General features: G+C 58.7%; 3 protein-coding genes across 3 annotated transcripts in view; all 3 read left to right on the forward strand.

Moving 5' to 3' along the window:
- Positions 1 to 2681, forward strand: part of VOLCADRAFT_97666 (uncharacterized protein) — a gene marked incomplete at both ends in the record, with an annotated part of 24903 nt that extends 22222 nt beyond the window's left edge. Inside the window, 4 exons of the mRNA XM_002956589.1 lie at positions 269 to 472; positions 752 to 792; positions 1081 to 2268; positions 2386 to 2681. Coding sequence (XP_002956635.1) covers positions 269 to 472; positions 752 to 792; positions 1081 to 2268; positions 2386 to 2681 — 1729 coding nt within the window. The remainder of the gene's footprint in view (positions 1 to 268; positions 473 to 751; positions 793 to 1080; positions 2269 to 2385) is intronic.
- A 5230-nt stretch (positions 2682 to 7911) lies between these two features.
- Positions 7912 to 11368, forward strand: hpr1 (heme peroxidase-related protein; the record flags this gene model as incomplete). The annotated part of the gene is made up of 8 exons (XM_002956590.1): positions 7912 to 8122; positions 8355 to 8430; positions 8544 to 8659; positions 8964 to 9010; positions 9507 to 9573; positions 9852 to 10062; positions 10369 to 10578; positions 10900 to 11368. The coding sequence occupies 8 exons, from the start codon at positions 7912 to 7914 to the stop codon at positions 11366 to 11368; spliced, it is 1407 nt and encodes a 468-aa protein (XP_002956636.1).
- Positions 11369 to 12195: 827 nt separating this feature from the next.
- VOLCADRAFT_119475 (uncharacterized protein) overlaps positions 12196 to 16115 on the forward strand; it is a gene marked incomplete at both ends in the record, with an annotated part of 14886 nt that continues 10966 nt past the window's right edge. The window contains 9 exons of the mRNA XM_002956591.1: positions 12196 to 12211; positions 12280 to 12383; positions 12485 to 12538; positions 12978 to 13154; positions 13357 to 13530; positions 13917 to 14041; positions 14485 to 14638; positions 14854 to 15259; positions 15845 to 15926. Of these exons, the coding sequence (XP_002956637.1) occupies positions 12196 to 12211; positions 12280 to 12383; positions 12485 to 12538; positions 12978 to 13154; positions 13357 to 13530; positions 13917 to 14041; positions 14485 to 14638; positions 14854 to 15259; positions 15845 to 15926 (1292 nt within the window). The remainder of the gene's footprint in view (positions 12212 to 12279; positions 12384 to 12484; positions 12539 to 12977; positions 13155 to 13356; positions 13531 to 13916; positions 14042 to 14484; positions 14639 to 14853; positions 15260 to 15844; positions 15927 to 16115) is intronic.

Raw genomic sequence — 16115 nt, forward strand, 5'->3', positions numbered from 1 at the left:
GGGGGAGGAGGGGGAGGCCAGGGGAGGGGGGAGGGAGGGGAGGGGTGGGGAGGGGAGGGGGGAGGAGGGGGATGAGCTGAATCGGAGATTGTCTCAACCGGCCCTCCTCTCCCGCTTTGGAATCGGCACCTCTATGTGTGTGAGTTTGTGTGTGTATGTGTATGTGTCGACACCATCCGTTGACTTCCTTCGCCTCCCCCCTTTCGTTATCGTATATTCCCCCCTCCCCCCTTGACCCCCCTCTCTACCCGGACCCTGTGCCGTACAGGGTCAGTACAGGTGTCCGCTTCTTCCTCCCGGGTCCCTTTAAACTGGGGCCGCGACTGTCGTACGCCAACAACGTCGTCTCCTTGCTGTGGGTCATCACCGTCACGGTGCTCTTCACACTGCCCCAGGTGTATCCGATAGAACTTATAAACATGAACTGGAGCGCCCCCATACTGGGCCTGGCCGTGGCGCTTGCGCTGGCCTGGTGGGTTGCATGGGGTGGGGGAGGGTAGGAGGAGGGGTAGGGGGTAGGAGGAGGGGTAGGGGGTAGGAGGAGGGGTAGGGGGTAGGAGGAGGGGTAGGGGGTAGGAGGAGGGGTAGGGGGTAGGGGTAGGGGTAGGGGGTAGGAGGAGGGAGAGGGGAAGGGGTTGGAGCAAAAACGGTACAAACGGTGTACAATGTGTATATGTGCGTGTATACGTGTGTATATGTGTGTTCATCAATTTTCCCCCTCCCCGGGTCTTGGTGATCATTATGACGGCAGGTACTACTTTCCAAAGTACGGCGCCAAACACTGGTTCATCGGTGAGAGAGTTCCAAGATCTGGATCTGGCGATATTTGATGCCGTACGGGAGTAGGGATGAAGAAGGGGCGTTGTGGAGAAGTTTTACGGCTAATTTGCGGCCAAACGTGGTACACCAATCGTGATGTTTTGTCGCCCAATGCGCGTTTAGTTGGTAGTTAGGCTAATGATACGCCCTGGACCCGTGCACACGTGCGGAACTGATGAAATCGCTACAACTGATAAAACCATAAACAAAACTTTGCGGATCCTCCCCCCTTCTCCCCTCCTCCCTTTTTCCCTCCTCCAGGTCCTCGGGCGAACCTCGGTCAGTTCAACGATGTGCTGCCGTCGGAGGTGACCAGGATGGCGTCGCAGGACGCAGCATCGCAGGAGGCGGCGGCGGCGGCGGCCGCCGCCGCCGCTATCACCGCCGCGTCGCGGTTGTCGCAAGTGGTGGAAGAACCGGACATGGAGCCAATCGCCGCCGCCGCCGCCGCGGCGGCAGCAGCAGCAGCTACTGCGGCGGCGGCGGCGGGCGCCGCCGCTGCTTCTGCCGCCGGCGGCACCGCCGCCACCTGCACCTCCGCCGCTCCCGGGCTTCATCCCGCAGAGCACCGCAACAGCAGCGCCACCTGCGTCCGCCGTATTTCACGGCACTCGTCCAACAAGGCCCTCCGCGCCACGCCGTCCGTCACCGCAAGCGGCTTCTTTCCAGTGGCGGCGGCGGCGGCGGCCGGGTGTTTATCAAATGACGGCGGCGGCGGCGGTTGCGACAGCAGTCAGGACAACGTACTGCATTACAGCGGCAGCTTGGGTACGAGGATTCGCAACGGCGGCGGCGGCGGCAGCGCTGCCGCTGGCGTGGCGGCGATTGCTAGCAGCCCCACGCACCGCCACGCACCCTCTGAGCCCGCCAATCGGTCCCGACGTTCCTCGGCGGTCAGCCTGCTTGACGGCCGTCTGTCGTGCGGCTCCCATATCGTACAGCTGCTACAAGATACGGGGTTGGTGGATGAGAACGGCCTGCAGGCCATGGCGGCGATGTACGGCGGCAGCGATAGCAGGGCATCGTTGCCGACGGTGACCGACGGCCGGCCGCTGCACGAGCGGGATCGGGAACGTGAGCGCGGCGGCGGCACCGCCACACGCCGACTGTCAATCTTAAGCGGCAGCAGGCCGTCAGCTGGCGGCGGCGGCGGTGGCGGCGGCCGCGTCGATGGCAGCTTTGCCATTTGGGCTGGTTGGTCGGGTGGCAGTAGCGGTGGTCATACTGGCGGTAGCAACGGCCGCGGCGGTGGCGGTGGCGGCGGCGGCGGCGGCGGCAGCTCCTCAAGGCTAAGCAACGGCGGCGGAACCGCCAGCGGGACGCGTGAGGGACGCGGTCGGGACCGGATGAAACCAGCTGTACAAGTTCTGACGGCGGCAGAAGCCCGAGAAGGCGGCTGCCGCAGCGCCGGCGCCGGCGGCAGCAGTACTTCGCTGCTGGCGCTCGGAGGTAGCTTGCGAGCTTTCCAGCTCCACCCCTACACAGCCCGCTATCTCCACCATCACCAACAACAACACCTGCACCATCACCTCAATAACCACCACCACAACCTCTTGTTGTCTTCAGCTGACAACATCCTAGTTCGTGAATCCGATAGCGGAATGCAAATTGCCGCCTCCGCCGCCAGCGCCGCTACCGCCAGCGGTGCCGCCAACGCAACGCGCCGCCGCCGAGCCTCCGTTGCTGCCGATGCGCTTATCGCAGAGAGCGACGATGGTGGTGACGCTGGCAGTGCCGTCGCTATTTCCGATGCCAACGGTGGCGGCGGCGGTGGCGGCGGCGGCCGCGAGGACGAGCAAGACTGCTTGGAGCGAGGAGGGGGCCGATGGACGCCGCCGGCCTCTCTTGGATGCGCCTGGTAGTGGACGTGGAGGCGGTGGGGGAGCTCGAGGGCGGTGCTGTCCCTGCGAGTGGCCGTGGTGGTGGTGATCACGCCGCCGCTGTTGTTGTGGTCACGGGCATCGCTTGGGGTTGTCGTACATTAAGGCGGCCGCGCTGATGGCATCGCATTGTACTGCCCTGTACTGCATTTGGAATTGTGCTTTATTCATAGTGGAGAGGGAGTGGGGGAAGAGGGGGGAAGAGGGAGCAGAGGGGGGAAGAGGGCGAAACTAACACGGGAAGTACGGACGGTACTGCTGCCGTACTACGCATGTGTATTTACCTGACAGAGATCTCAGGTCCTGGACATCCACATCTCGTCTCCTGTCGTTTCCCTCTCATCTCGTCGTGCATTGATCTGGGTTTATAACTGCATTGCAACATTATGGTATAGAAGATTTTAGGGTCATATGTATGTATGTATGTATGTATGTATGTATGTATGTATGTATGTATGTATGTATGTATGTATGTATGTATGCATGCATGCATGCATGTATGTATGTATGTATGTATGTATGTATGTATGTAGCTGCTTCCGTATGTATGTATGTATGTATGTATGTATGTATGTATGTATGTATGTATGTATGTATGTATGTATGTATGTATGTACCTGTGTGAGTATGTATGTATGTGTGAGTGTGTGTGTATGTGTTCATGCCGGTGTGTCTGGGGGGTTGGAGCAGCGACAAGGTGCTAGGACGACATATTCCAGGTGCCCATACGGCACCGCGCGTGTGTGTGCGTGTGCGTGTGCATGTGCGTGTGTGTATTATACGTCATAGACAACTGGCAGATATGACCCCGGAGGCCCCTGAGGAGGGGGGGGCCAGCTACCGGAGGACATACAGACACACGCACACACAGGCCGGGGAGGGCCCCGAGGTGGTTTCCCCCCCTTTCGCGGTCCTAACGGAAACCAACCGCCTGAGGTGGCGGCGCTCTCGGTTGTGTCCTGATCAGGATGTTTCCCTCCTCTCCTTGCCCCTCCCCTCCTCTCTCATCACCATCATCACTGTCACACCACCATCCTCTCCATCATCACACCGTTACACATTGGCAACTCCTTTCGCTCGTTGCCAACCGTCGGTGCGTGTGTTTGTCGGCGGGCGCCTGCCGGGTGTAGTCATTCTTGGAGAGGTAGAGCTGGCGAATGATAGCGCCATGTTTTACCGCACGGCACGTTTTGCTTCCCCCTACAACCCCCCTCCAGGCTCCCTTCCTTCGGGTTGAAGCTGCGAACGGTTTGGTCTCCACACTCACTTTTGCGAACCGAACATGCGTGCTGTCACCAACCCCGTGAGCGCCCCGCGATGGCTTAACAAGCGGTTTCTGTGATATGTCTGTCCCGCACAACACCGCCCCCCCCACCCCCCCCCCACCCCCCCGCACACACACCGCTAAGAGTCTCCTTTGCTTGGGGGGGGGTATGCCAGGCAGCGAAACAGATGATGGAGGGGGGGGGAAAAGCGGTGCAGGTGGTTACGAACACAGAGAAGAACCGCATCGCCGTACAGGATCTGTACCTGCGCGGCAAGGAAGATGTTTTGTTATTGTCATAATTGCTGTTATTTCTGTTATTGTTGTTGTCGTTATTGTTATTATCGTTGTTACTGTTGTTGCTGTTCCCCTTTTGGAGACGTAGAGGGTTGCGAGTGAGAGATCTGTCCGCTGGTCCTTAGAGAGATGAACGGAGAGGTTGTGGAACGGTTATACGAGCAGTTGACGGTAACTGTTTTCGGTTGACCAATTTGAGGGACATGGTACCCCACATGGATGCATCCACTGAATTCAATTCCAGGACACGCCGGTGCGGAGGAGCAAACTATTGGCATAGAGGGAAGAGGGGGGGAAGAGGGGGGGAGGCCGGAGAGGAGTAAAGAAGAGAGAACGCGGCGGCAATGGAGGGACGGGGGGAGTGCTAGGGGGGTAATGTTGTTCTGGGTCCGGCACGGGGGGGGGGTGTTCGCTATTTGTGCGCAACAACCTACACACGTATCTAGGTGGCGGTTGGCTGTTTGCTGGCGGTTGGCGGTTGAGTGTTTCTGCCAGCGGCTGGACGGGCCGTACCAGTCAATTAGCCTGGTCCGAAAAAGTATGCACACCACACATACAAACAGACAGACAGACAGTCAGGCAACGGTGCTTTCCTCTCCTTTGTTGGTTGGTATCTCTTTAACCCCTCCCGCTGGGGCTGAGGGCTTTGCGTGCGTGTTCGTCTGTCTCTCGTCCGTCCATGATACCTGCACAAGGAGGGGGCTGTGCGCCTGTGGCCTCCTTTCTGCAGGGCATTGCCGTACACCTTGCGACATAAAGTGAAAGAGAGAAAAAAAGCTTTATTCATTGCGGCATCATTGTTAACGTTTTGATGTTGATGACGATGGCCACCATTCAGCTTACGTGATCTCGACCTTCGGTGCCATGCGGCGTATATGGGTGGCATGTGTATGAACGCATGTCTGTATACTAGGCATGTATGTATGTACGTATGTCATGGTGATGTTGACTCCCCCGGGTCCTCGCGATGGCCCCTTTCCACTGGTCCCCTTGGGGGGGGGAGAGCCACATGACCACCACCACCTCCACCACCTGAGATCTGGAAAGCCAACCGTTTACCTTGACACACACACATACACACACACATACACACACATACATACACACACATACATACACACGCAGGGCAACCATTAACATACATACGGATGTACGGTGGTGGTTAAAGCAGTGGGAGAGGTCCATTACTTTCGTTGAAAGGCGTAGCGACGTGTGCTGCTACTGTTTGGAACTGGGGAGATCGGCCGGAGGAGGGAAGAAGGGAGCATACTAGATGTGTATGTATGTATGTGTGTGAGTGTGTGAGTGAATGCGTCATGGTGTGCCCACGCCATCTCAAAGTGATGGACCACCTGATGGCGGTCAGGGAATGGCAAAGTCGATTCAACAAGAAGAGGGCAGAGGGCGAGAGCCGATGTGTATGTATGTGTATGTATGTATGTGTATGTATGTTCATCCCCTTCGTTTTCTTCCCCGAAGGCGAACCCAAAGTCATCGTCCCCGGGTTTAATTGATACAACATTATGTATTCGATCAATATTATGTATGTATGTGCCTGTATTTATGTGCTTTTGCATCTTGTATGTGTGTGAGAAGGCCGCCGCCGGAGTAACGCGTCCTGACGCGTATCGTTGTGTATGGCGTTGTAGGCTTCATAAGAGCAGGTTGTAGTAGCTGTCGTACAGTACGGCTCATACCACCAGTGCATGTGCGCGTTAGAGCTAGTGTCTCCCGCACCTGGGCGGCCACTTGGTCAGCTGCTGCGGCTGCTGCACCGGTGCGGTGGCGGCTGCGGCGCTCAAATCGTGCAAATCGGTCCATCATCATCATTACCACCATTACCATCTATCCGTATCTCGGCGCTCAAATCGCTGGAGGGAGGGCGGAGGAAGCGCAACGTCCAGGCCAGCCCGGCCTGGGCCTCACCATTGTGTGTCACTCGTAAAATAAAAGGAGGCCTGCTATCCTTAATCTGTACAGTGAGGGCCTTACCACTATTTTGCCGTACAACTATCCTCCTACGTGCTTTTCCGTATTAATTTGTTAAATACATCCCATCCCTCCCTTTTTGAGTGGGGCCCATCAGGCAGTTGGCCTGCTGGTGGTGGTGGTGTGAGGTTGGAGGGTGGTCGACACATCAAGATGACTTTGCTGGTTTTGAGCTGAAAGCACTTCCGGACGGGATGATCAGCAGCAATCAACGGATCGATTGTTGGGTGTGTCTTTTAAAGTGTAAAACGTCCCTGGTTGCCAGATAGAGCCCTTGAGTGTGTGTGTGTGTGTGTGTGTATGTGCGTGTGTGTCTCCGTTTTTTCGCCTTTGAGCTGCTTTTCGCCTTTGAGCTGCTTTTCCTGACGGCGGTTCAGGCAGTGGGGGTTTGGCCACCCAGCCACCCAGCCGGATGAAGGGTGGGGGTCAGAATATCCCCCGACAGCGTGTGCTTGCGTGTGTGCGTGTGTGTAGGGCCTCAGGGAGCCGCACCCTACCCACCATCGCCAAGGCCAGCCTGACATCGATAAGTGACTGTGCATGAAGCACACATGCATACACGTACATACACACTTACATACACACATACATGTATGTACACACACGTACACGTACATACATACACAACGCGGTTAACTGGTCCGCGAGGGCCCCGCGGTGTACCGGGTGGGTCCAGGGTGGGCGTCATTCAAGTCACCATCCTCTCGTTGGTGGGATGCGAAAAGTCCGTTCCAAGGGACCGTGTTCGCAAAGGCCTTGAGGGAGCAACAATCGGCTCCTCACAGCTGTGCTATGAATTTACGGATTTATGACCCACGGGTCAGTAGTTCCCTTTCAGGAGTTAGGAGACTATTTAAAAATTTCCGTTCCGCCATCCGCATCTCTGAGAGGTGGTGACTCTCAGCGAACCATTTTAGGTGCGTATTCCTAAAGCCACAAATACGCAAATTTCATTTATTGTATGGTAAAGAGTAACATATATCGTAAAGTAAATGAATTGGAAATGGCGTGCGTATCCTTGAGGGAGTGGCCTGTGTCTGTCTCCTATTTTTGATAAGCAAACTGCTGAGGGACGATGTTCGGTGTTGTCATGGCCCGTCATGGCCAGAAAACTCCGAGGACGGCTCCCGGGGTCCAAAGAAAAGGAAAGGAAAGGGAAGATATAAACGTATCATCTGGAGGAGAGCAATTATGCATAACGATTAACAAAGCAAGAGCAAAACTAAAATGGAGCGACAAGCCCACACATGCACAGGAGAGCGTCGTTCATAAAATTTTGCAAACTTCAAATCGTCATCATTCTTTTGTTCGACGCCACCACCACCGCTATTCGCCATCACCATCCTCCTACGCCTCACTCGCCCCGCCGCACCCTCGCCGTTTGAAAATCTCGTGTTCATACGTCGATACGTCTTCCTCACTCCGCAACCACCACTCAACCCCACACCACCACCCGCCCACACCACCTCACATCGCCACACAGACCGCATAGAGGCAGACGCCCCATCAGGAGGTTCCCACCGCCGCGCAATTCGACCCGAGACTGCGATTTACGATATACAGTGATAACATCGAGACAGCAGGAGCAGCAGCAGCAGCAGCAGCAGTGCTGCTAGTTACCCCGCAAAGCAAAACCTTCGTGTCACAGAAAGGTGTTTAGGAATGCCGTCGTCCTGGCCGCTGCCGGGGGGAGATGTGGAGCCCGAGGCGGACAACGCGCCTGCCGAGGTGGCACAGGAGGCGGCAAGGGCGGCTCCGGAACCTGTCGTACCTCCCCTGGTCCCGGTGGTTCCGGAGGTATCTAAGGACCGCGTGCCGCTTTACCCGGCGGAGCTGGCAGCTGCAGCTGCCCCGGCGCGAGTGTGCGTGACGGGTGGGTCGGTTTGTGTTCGGACTGGTGGGTTTGTCGCTGGCATCGGGGGGGGGAGGAGGGGGGAGGGAAGGGGAGAGGGGGGTACGGCACCTACCAGGTACCTCTCTCTCCCGGATGCGCTCCTCCATGCCCCCTCTTCCCCCCCCCTCTCCAACCCCCTTGCCCCCACAATACACACACACACACATATACATACATACATACACACGCCTCCAAACACCGTCACCCTCAGGAGCTACGGGCTACGTGGCAGGTCCCATCGTGGCCAGGTTGCTGGCGGCGGGGCATACCGTACATGCCACATGCAGGTGGGGGTGAGGCGCGTGTGTCAGTGTGTATGGTTTGTGCGTATGTACCAACAGCAATACCAATATCACCCCACCACCCTCACCCTCACCTCCACCGCCCCAAACGGCTCCAGGGACCCCTCGGCCTCGGAGGCGCTCTCAGCGCTGAGGGCCCTCCCCGGGGCCGACCAGCGACTCAGACTGTTCCGGGGGGACCTCCTGACGCCGGGAAGCTTCGACGAGGCAGTGGGTACGTACGAGAACCCCCACAACGTGTGTATGTATGTATATATATGTGTGTTTGTATGTATGTGTATGTGTGTATTTGTGTGTTTGCCGCCCTACAATTGTCGTTCCCTAACTACCTGACTACTTGTCGCGTGCCGGCTCTCTCCTCCCTCACCGCCGTGACCTCCTAAGGGCCCCCGCCGGGCCGTCGGGAGTCACGTACATCTGTACATCTGTCTGTTTCTGCGGTCTGTTGTTTAATTTTGTAACGCTGCATGACGTCTCGTGTTTTGCCCTGGGCCCCTGGGCTGATGTCCGTACTGCAGAGGGTTGTGATTACGTCATCCACACCGCCTCACCTTTCACCTTGCTGGTGAGAGTGCGTGTGAGGGGGGCGGGGCGAGGGGGGCGGGGCGAGGGGGGCGGGGGGAGGGGGGGGGGAGGGGGGCGGGGGGAGGGGCAACAGAGAAGAGGCGGGATAGCGGGCGGGGGTGGGCAGGGGGGGGGAGCGCTGTGTGGGGGGCTCTGGGGCGCATTTGTTGGCCCCCCTCGTTGGCTGCTCGTTGGCATTTGTTGGCGGCAACCTTACTTGGTTGGCAACACACACACACACACACACACACACACACACACACACCACACACACACGCACACGCATACGTTTGTATGTGTGTGCGTGTGTGTGTATGCCGATACACCTTTCCCTGTCCTCCGCACGTCATGGCGTTACCTCCCTCCTACATACCCACATACTTACATATCTACATACTTACATACCTACATACCTACATACCTACATACCTACATACCTACATACCTACATACCTACATACCTACATACCTACATACCTACATACCTACAAACCCAGGTGAACCGCAGACGGGCGGTGGAGCAGCTGGTGGAGCCGGCAGTGCGGGGCGTGGAAAACGTAATCGGTGGGTTCGGGGGTTCGGGGGGTGTTTGGACGGATAGGTGCACGTGGACAACACGAGCTGTTTACTACGTGCCTGCCCTCTGGCCTGGCTGCCCTGCGCCACCATGTCCCGGACCTATCTATGGGTTTCACACCACTCGTCCTTGGTGGGTGGTGCGAATGTTGGTGCTCGTGGTGCCTGTGGGGGTGCCCGCCCGCCATTGACCTCCCGTCACAACCCCACAAACGCCAAATACGGCAATACACATCACATCACATACGACACGTGGCGCGCAACAGCTGCTGTTAACAAGACGAAGAGTGTACGGCGAGTGGTGATGACGTCATCGATAGTCGCCACCTACTCCCGGGCAACCGACCACGGGGGTCCGGATCGGCCGTTGGACGAGAACTGTTGGAACACAACCGCCAGCCCAACCTTCCTGCCGTACAGCTATTCCAAGACGCAGGCAGAGCGACGGGCTTGGGAGCTGTGCGAGAAACAAAACAGGTGCGTCGTGTGCGCTTTGCGATATATGCAATGAAGCGTGTATGTATGCATGTATGTATGTGCGCGCGTTGGTGCCTGTGGCGTGCCAGGCCGCGTCGGACGCTAATTTGTCTTCGTACCATCAGCCATCACTTTGTCACCCACCCAATCATGGCTCCCGTACCTAAGAGGAGGGTACACACGGCACAAACACACCCGTCCACCCCCCAATCCCCCCCCCAATATACACACACACCCCATCTCCCCCCCAATTTCCCCCCATCCCCTCCATCCCCCCCCCCCACACATACACATACATACATACAGGTGGACTCTGGTGGTGATCAACCCCGGTCTGGTTCTGGGGCCCCCCCTGGGCGCCAACTGCCGGGCCAGTGAAAGTGTGGCGCTGTTGAGGCGCATCTGCGCGGGCCTTATGTACCCGGCAGTGCCCAACGTGGGGATAGCCTACGTGGACATCCGAGACGTGGCGGCGGCGCACTCGGTCGCCATGACGGCTCCGGAGGCCAGCGGCAGGTGGGGAGGGGGAGGAGGAGGGGGAGGAGGGGGAGGGCAAGTACGACAATCGCTCTCAGTTTGTTGGGACGACAAGGGAGTTGTATGATGGGCAAGACGGGGATGAGAATGTGCTGCGGGGTGGTTGGGGGGCTGGGAGTGTGGAGGTTTTCTTCTCGTTCTCGGTTGCGGGGGGGTGCGGGTTCGTGCGTCTCTCGAGTCATGTACTGCCGTACTCGCACCACGCGACGTCTTCGCATTGTCGTCAACGATCCCAACACCCCAAACACGCATTCACTCCCCGCCGTCCTTCCCCTCGCCACGCCCGGGGGGGGGGTACAGGTACCTGGTGGTGGCGGGCGGGGTGCGAATGCGGGGACTCACCCAGATTATGGAGCAGCTGTATCCGGGGGGCCGAGTACGGACAGCCTTCCTGGCGGCGCCGCGCTGGATTGCCGTACGGCTGGCGCCGCTGCTGGGCATAGGGTCGGATTTCGTGGAGGCGTCCTGGGGGCCGCCGCCGCGGTTCAGCACCGTCAAGGCGGCGGAGCAGCTGGGCCTGAAGAGCTGGGTGCCGTTGGAGGCGTCGCTGTACGACATGGTGGAGGACCTCGCGGCGAAGAGGCTGGTACGGCATCCGCTGGTGTCGTTTCCGTCTGAGTGGTCGCGGCGGCGGCGGCGGCAGAAGCTGCGGCGATGGCTGCTGTGTGCGGCGGCGGTGGCGGTGCCGCTGGCGGTGGCGGTGGTCTTGCTGGTGTGGATGCTACATGGCCGCCGGAGGGGGGCGGAAGGGCAGAGAGGGCTGCGATGATGATGTGAGGTTGTGTGTAGAGGACTGCGGCCGGAGGGGGGCGGAACTGACGTATGACGAGGATGATCTTGATGGGGCAGGTGGAGCTGAGGGGGATATACCAGGAGGAAATACCAGAAAGGTTGTTGTCGTATCTAACCTAGTTATTTGTTTCCAGGGCATCATGGTCTCGAAGCTGGAATGTATTCGCGGGCAGTCAGATGATGGCAGGTCGTGCGGCGTTTCTTCGGCAAAGGATAGTGGATGTTTAAAATTACCGGCTCCGATTGGGCATACAATAAGTGGCTTGCGTTACTGTCTTGTCTGCAGGGTTCTAGCATCTTAGGTGATGTCGCGGACTAAGAGGCCGCGACCATTTGTAGGTTTTAATGCCCAAGCCGTCGTGTTGTCAAGATTTGCACGTGTCGCGGTTTGATGTCTCTTTTGCTGTTGGTTGTTGGAAGAACATCGTCTAGACCGTTGCCAGTTGCGTAGTCCCATGGGACGGTCCACTGAATGCATTTGCGTAGACTGCACAATTTACTGATTACTATAGCCAGCATATAAAATTTTAATTTTGGCTGGGTTCATCGCCGATAAGCGCTGCTCGTCCCGATAAAGTGTAGCGATAAAAGGGTTTCAACTGCCCGGCTAGGGGGTCGCGCATACCAGCTAACTTGATTTCAATAATGGGACCTACTAAGGAATCTTATACCTTACACAGTCGCAAATGGTATCTCCTTTTCGTGTCGAACTTTGGCCATGTGCCGCGGCTTTACCGCTTCCGTGTTGCAACACTACCGCGATTTCCTTAACAACAATTCCATAACTTTTGCCAGCAAGAAATGATGTCCGAGTCTCACGGTAAGACAATACTTAGGTCAACGCTTTGAGGACATTTCGTAAACCACCTTCTGCTATGCAACTCACAGCTCTCGAGGAGCTGCTGGAGGCGAATGGGATTCCGCCGGAGCAATTTCCAGCTGTGGCCAGCACGGTCACGCACCTGGAGATGTTCTTGCACCATTACCCTCGGGTGCGGATGGGGAGGCCGAGTGCGGGCATTTTGGAAACCTCGCCGCTGCCGCATGCCTTACGCAGCGCCCTTGACGTGAGGTCTGTATGGGATATATGCAGATGGAGGCACTGAACCACTTTCCGGCGTTGAAGACCCTTGCGCTCATACACCAGGTGGGCTGCGGCGTGCCCCCCTCCTACCCCCACCGGCGCCTCCACTTTTCATCGAATCCCATACCCATCGTCCCACTCCGCCCCCAAACCCCCCTTTCTCCCCACCACCACCACCATACACCACCATGCGCACCGCCATGCCTCCTCCACCCAACCCGCCTCCTCCTCCTCATCATCATCATCAGACATCTTCGTGGTGGTGGCGGTGCTGCCGGCTCTCGTGGCTCCCTGTCATCCTCCCCTCCCCCCCCCCTCCACCTTCCACCTTCCACCATCCTCGCAGTCGGAATCCTGTCCTCTGCCTGAGGCCCCCTCCCCTCCCCCTCCTTACCTTCGGCATTTCCTCTCCCGCCACTCCCACCCTCTCCCACCCTTCCCACATATCCTGTTAAGTCCGTATCCCCGTCCCGCCTTTCCGCCCCGGGGGAGGGCCTGACAGGAGCTCAAGGTGATCGAGGGCCTGGAGGGCTGCCCCCTGATTGAGAAGCTCTGGCTGCAGGAGAACGAGATCAGCCACATCCAGGGACTGGACTCCCTGCACCGCCTCAAGGAGCTCTACCTGTACGGCAACCACATCACGGAAATACGGGGACTCAACAAGCTCACACAGCTGGAGGTGGGGGGGGGCGGGGGACTGGGTAGGAATATCAGTTGGCAGTTGGGCGGTTGGATCAACCACCCCGGGTGTACTAAAGCGGTTGCGGATCAACCTCGGCGGCCTGATGCGCGGAAAGGAGAAAAGGAGAGGCGGTTGGGAGTTTATGGTGTCAATCAATTACAGAGGTACCGCTCCCTTCCTTTCTCTCTGTTGCCACTAGGTTCTGTGGCTGTCCGACAACTACATCTCCCGCATATCCGGTCTGGAGCAGCTGCCCCTCCTCCGGGAGCTGCACCTGGCGCGGAATGACATCGCCTTCCTGGGGGACGGCCTGGCGCCCTGCACCGCCCTCACGAACCTCAACTTGGCGGATAACAAGATTGGCAGCTTCAAGGTGGGGGGAGGGGGAGGGGGAGGGGGAGGGGTATGCTGGGAGGGGGAGGGGGAGGGGCATCTGCGGGCAGATGAGAGGACAAGGAGCTGGGGGGGGCCCGGTGTGCGGGTTTGGGTGGAGGCGGAGGTGTGCGGTGGTGGTCGTGATGGTGGTGATGGGGGCGGCGGGGAACTGGTCAGAGGTTCTTGGTGCCTGGAGAGAGTGAGCGCCCTGCAGAGGGATACCCCTGTCCCGCACCCGCAAGTGGACACGTGCACGTACGTTGCCCACGACTCCTCTCCCCGCGCGTCTCCAACTTTCCTCCCATACTCCAGTAAGCCAGCCAGCCAGCCAGGCGTTTGTGGGAATATTCCATTTCCTGCTCACCTTCCCCCCCGCCCCCCCAGGAGCTGCGCGCCCTGGCGGCCCTGCCCCGCCTGGTGGACCTGTGTTTGTCTGATCCGATGTGGGGCGACTGCCCCTTGGCGCAGCTGTGCAATTACCAGACGTTCGTACTGTTCGTCATGCCGCAGTGAGAGACACGGGGGGGGGACGGAGGGGAGGGGAGGGGAGTTAGTGCCAAGTGGGTAGGAAGGAGGAGGGAGGAGGGAAATAGGGGGGAAGGAAGCGAGGGGCCAGCGGCAGGTGGGTGGTAGCGGGGGGGAGGCGGGTTGAGAGTGGCGGCGCCGCCCCGCAGTGTTGTATGAAGTTGTTGGTCTGGTTGGCGATGTGATGTGATGTGCACGTGTGGATCGTAGGCGCCCTCTTCTCTTGCACACACTTCCATGCAGATACACAGACAGACAGATAGACACACGTACACGCACGGCGGATTTCCTCCTGTAAACACACCCGCACACAGATGCCGTACGTCGCTCCCCAATCCCCAACTGCCAACCGCCTCTCAGCCTCCTCCTCCCTCACTCCCTCTCCTCCTCCCTCTCCTCCCTTCCCCCCGAATACCCCCTCCCTCAGCCTCACCAGTCTAGACACATTGCTGCTAGCTGACGAAGCTAAGGCCCTGGCGGAGGCCACCTTCCTGAAAAAGCAAATGTACTACAACATGCGAGTGAAGACGTTACGACGTAACGCCCGACAGATTGTGAAGCTGGCGGCGGAGGGAAGACAGGTGTGGTGGGAATCGACGTGTCTGTGGCCGTGTCCGTGTGTATGTGTATATGTGCATATGTGTGTACATGTATGCATCAAATGGGGGGCCATTATCATCGAGTGTATGCGTATGTTAATGTGTGTGTGTGTGTATCTGTCTCCCTCCCTCACACGCAAACACACGCAAACACCCCGGCTCGCCCGGGCCCCTTTCCCCCCCTCCCCTCCCACCAGGCCCGGCAAGCCCTCCGCCAGCCCCTCAAGAACACGCTGGTACTGGCGGCTAAGGACCTGGAGCGGGAGATATATGACCTGAAGCAAAGCATTGCGGCAGCGTCTTCCGCAGCCGATGCCGCCGACACCTCCCCCCACCCCACCTCGCCAGCCCCTTCTCAGCAGCAGCAGCAGCAGCACCCTCACGTGGCCGCCCTGGAGGCCAAGCTGGGGGCCATCGTCGCCCATCTGGGTCGCTACTCAGCGGCGGAGGCGGAGCTGGAGGCGGCGTTCGACGCGGCCAGCGAGCGCACTTACAGATTGCTGAGCGGCCAGGTGTCCCGCATGATGCTGGAGCTGGACACTGCGGGGAATATTCGGCTGGAGGATGCGAGACCTAGTGACTTGTGGTACCCCTCATGCATAGGTGGGGGGATAGGGGGGGAGGGAAGGGGAGGGAAGGGGAGGGAAAGGGGGTGATGGAGCGCTGCACGGGGTTGCGGGGTTAGGAGGGTTGTTGGTGGTGGGCGACGGTAGAGCGGATGGAAAGGGGCGAGGGGGAGGCACTAGAGTGGATAGCTGCGTCATCACTTAGGGCTGCGCGGCACTTTGCCGCCACCCTCGCCGCCAAGAAACACAGCATTAGGATTGCTGCCGCCCTCGCAGTGACTGCAGACAACGGGGTATGTGGGGATTGGGACAGGCTCCTCGTTCGGGCTGGGCGGTTGCGGTTGTTGGAGGCGTACGGCGGGAACCTGACATCCGAGCTCTAGGGGGCTATGTGGATGTAGCTGAGCTGTGCGTGCGGTGGAGAGTGGAGGGGTTAGGCTCTTCTTCTTTTGTTTATGTGTTAAAGGCTGTTCGCGGCCCTCTATGACGGTCTTTTTCGGCCGTCCCGCCCCTCCCTGCCTGCCTGCCGCATCCCGCTTCCCCACTCCTTCCCCCTTCCCTTGCCCCCACCGGTGTGCGCACACGCATGTTTGTGTGTGTGTATGTGTGTATGTGTTTGCAGACCTGGTCACAACGCGATTCAACTCCGCGGACTACCCCACCAGTCTCGGAGTCAGCGGCATGCAGGTCACCGGAGTGACGCGGTAGGGGGGGGCCGGGGGGGGGCCGGGGGGGGGACCTTCCGCATCAGGCGATACAGATCTGGTGTGTGTCTTTGTGTGTGTGTGTGTGTGTGTGTGTGTGTGTGTGTGTGTGTGTAGCCTGGTACACGTCCCGGATGTGCCGAGCGTGTCTTTAGGGGGGGCTTGAGGGAATTTCCGCTGTGGAGGCGG

This window comes from Volvox carteri (assembly GCF_000143455.1).
Source record: "Volvox carteri f. nagariensis unplaced genomic scaffold VOLCAscaffold_63, whole genome shotgun sequence".
Classification (NCBI taxonomy): Eukaryota; Viridiplantae; Chlorophyta; class Chlorophyceae; order Chlamydomonadales; family Volvocaceae; genus Volvox; species Volvox carteri.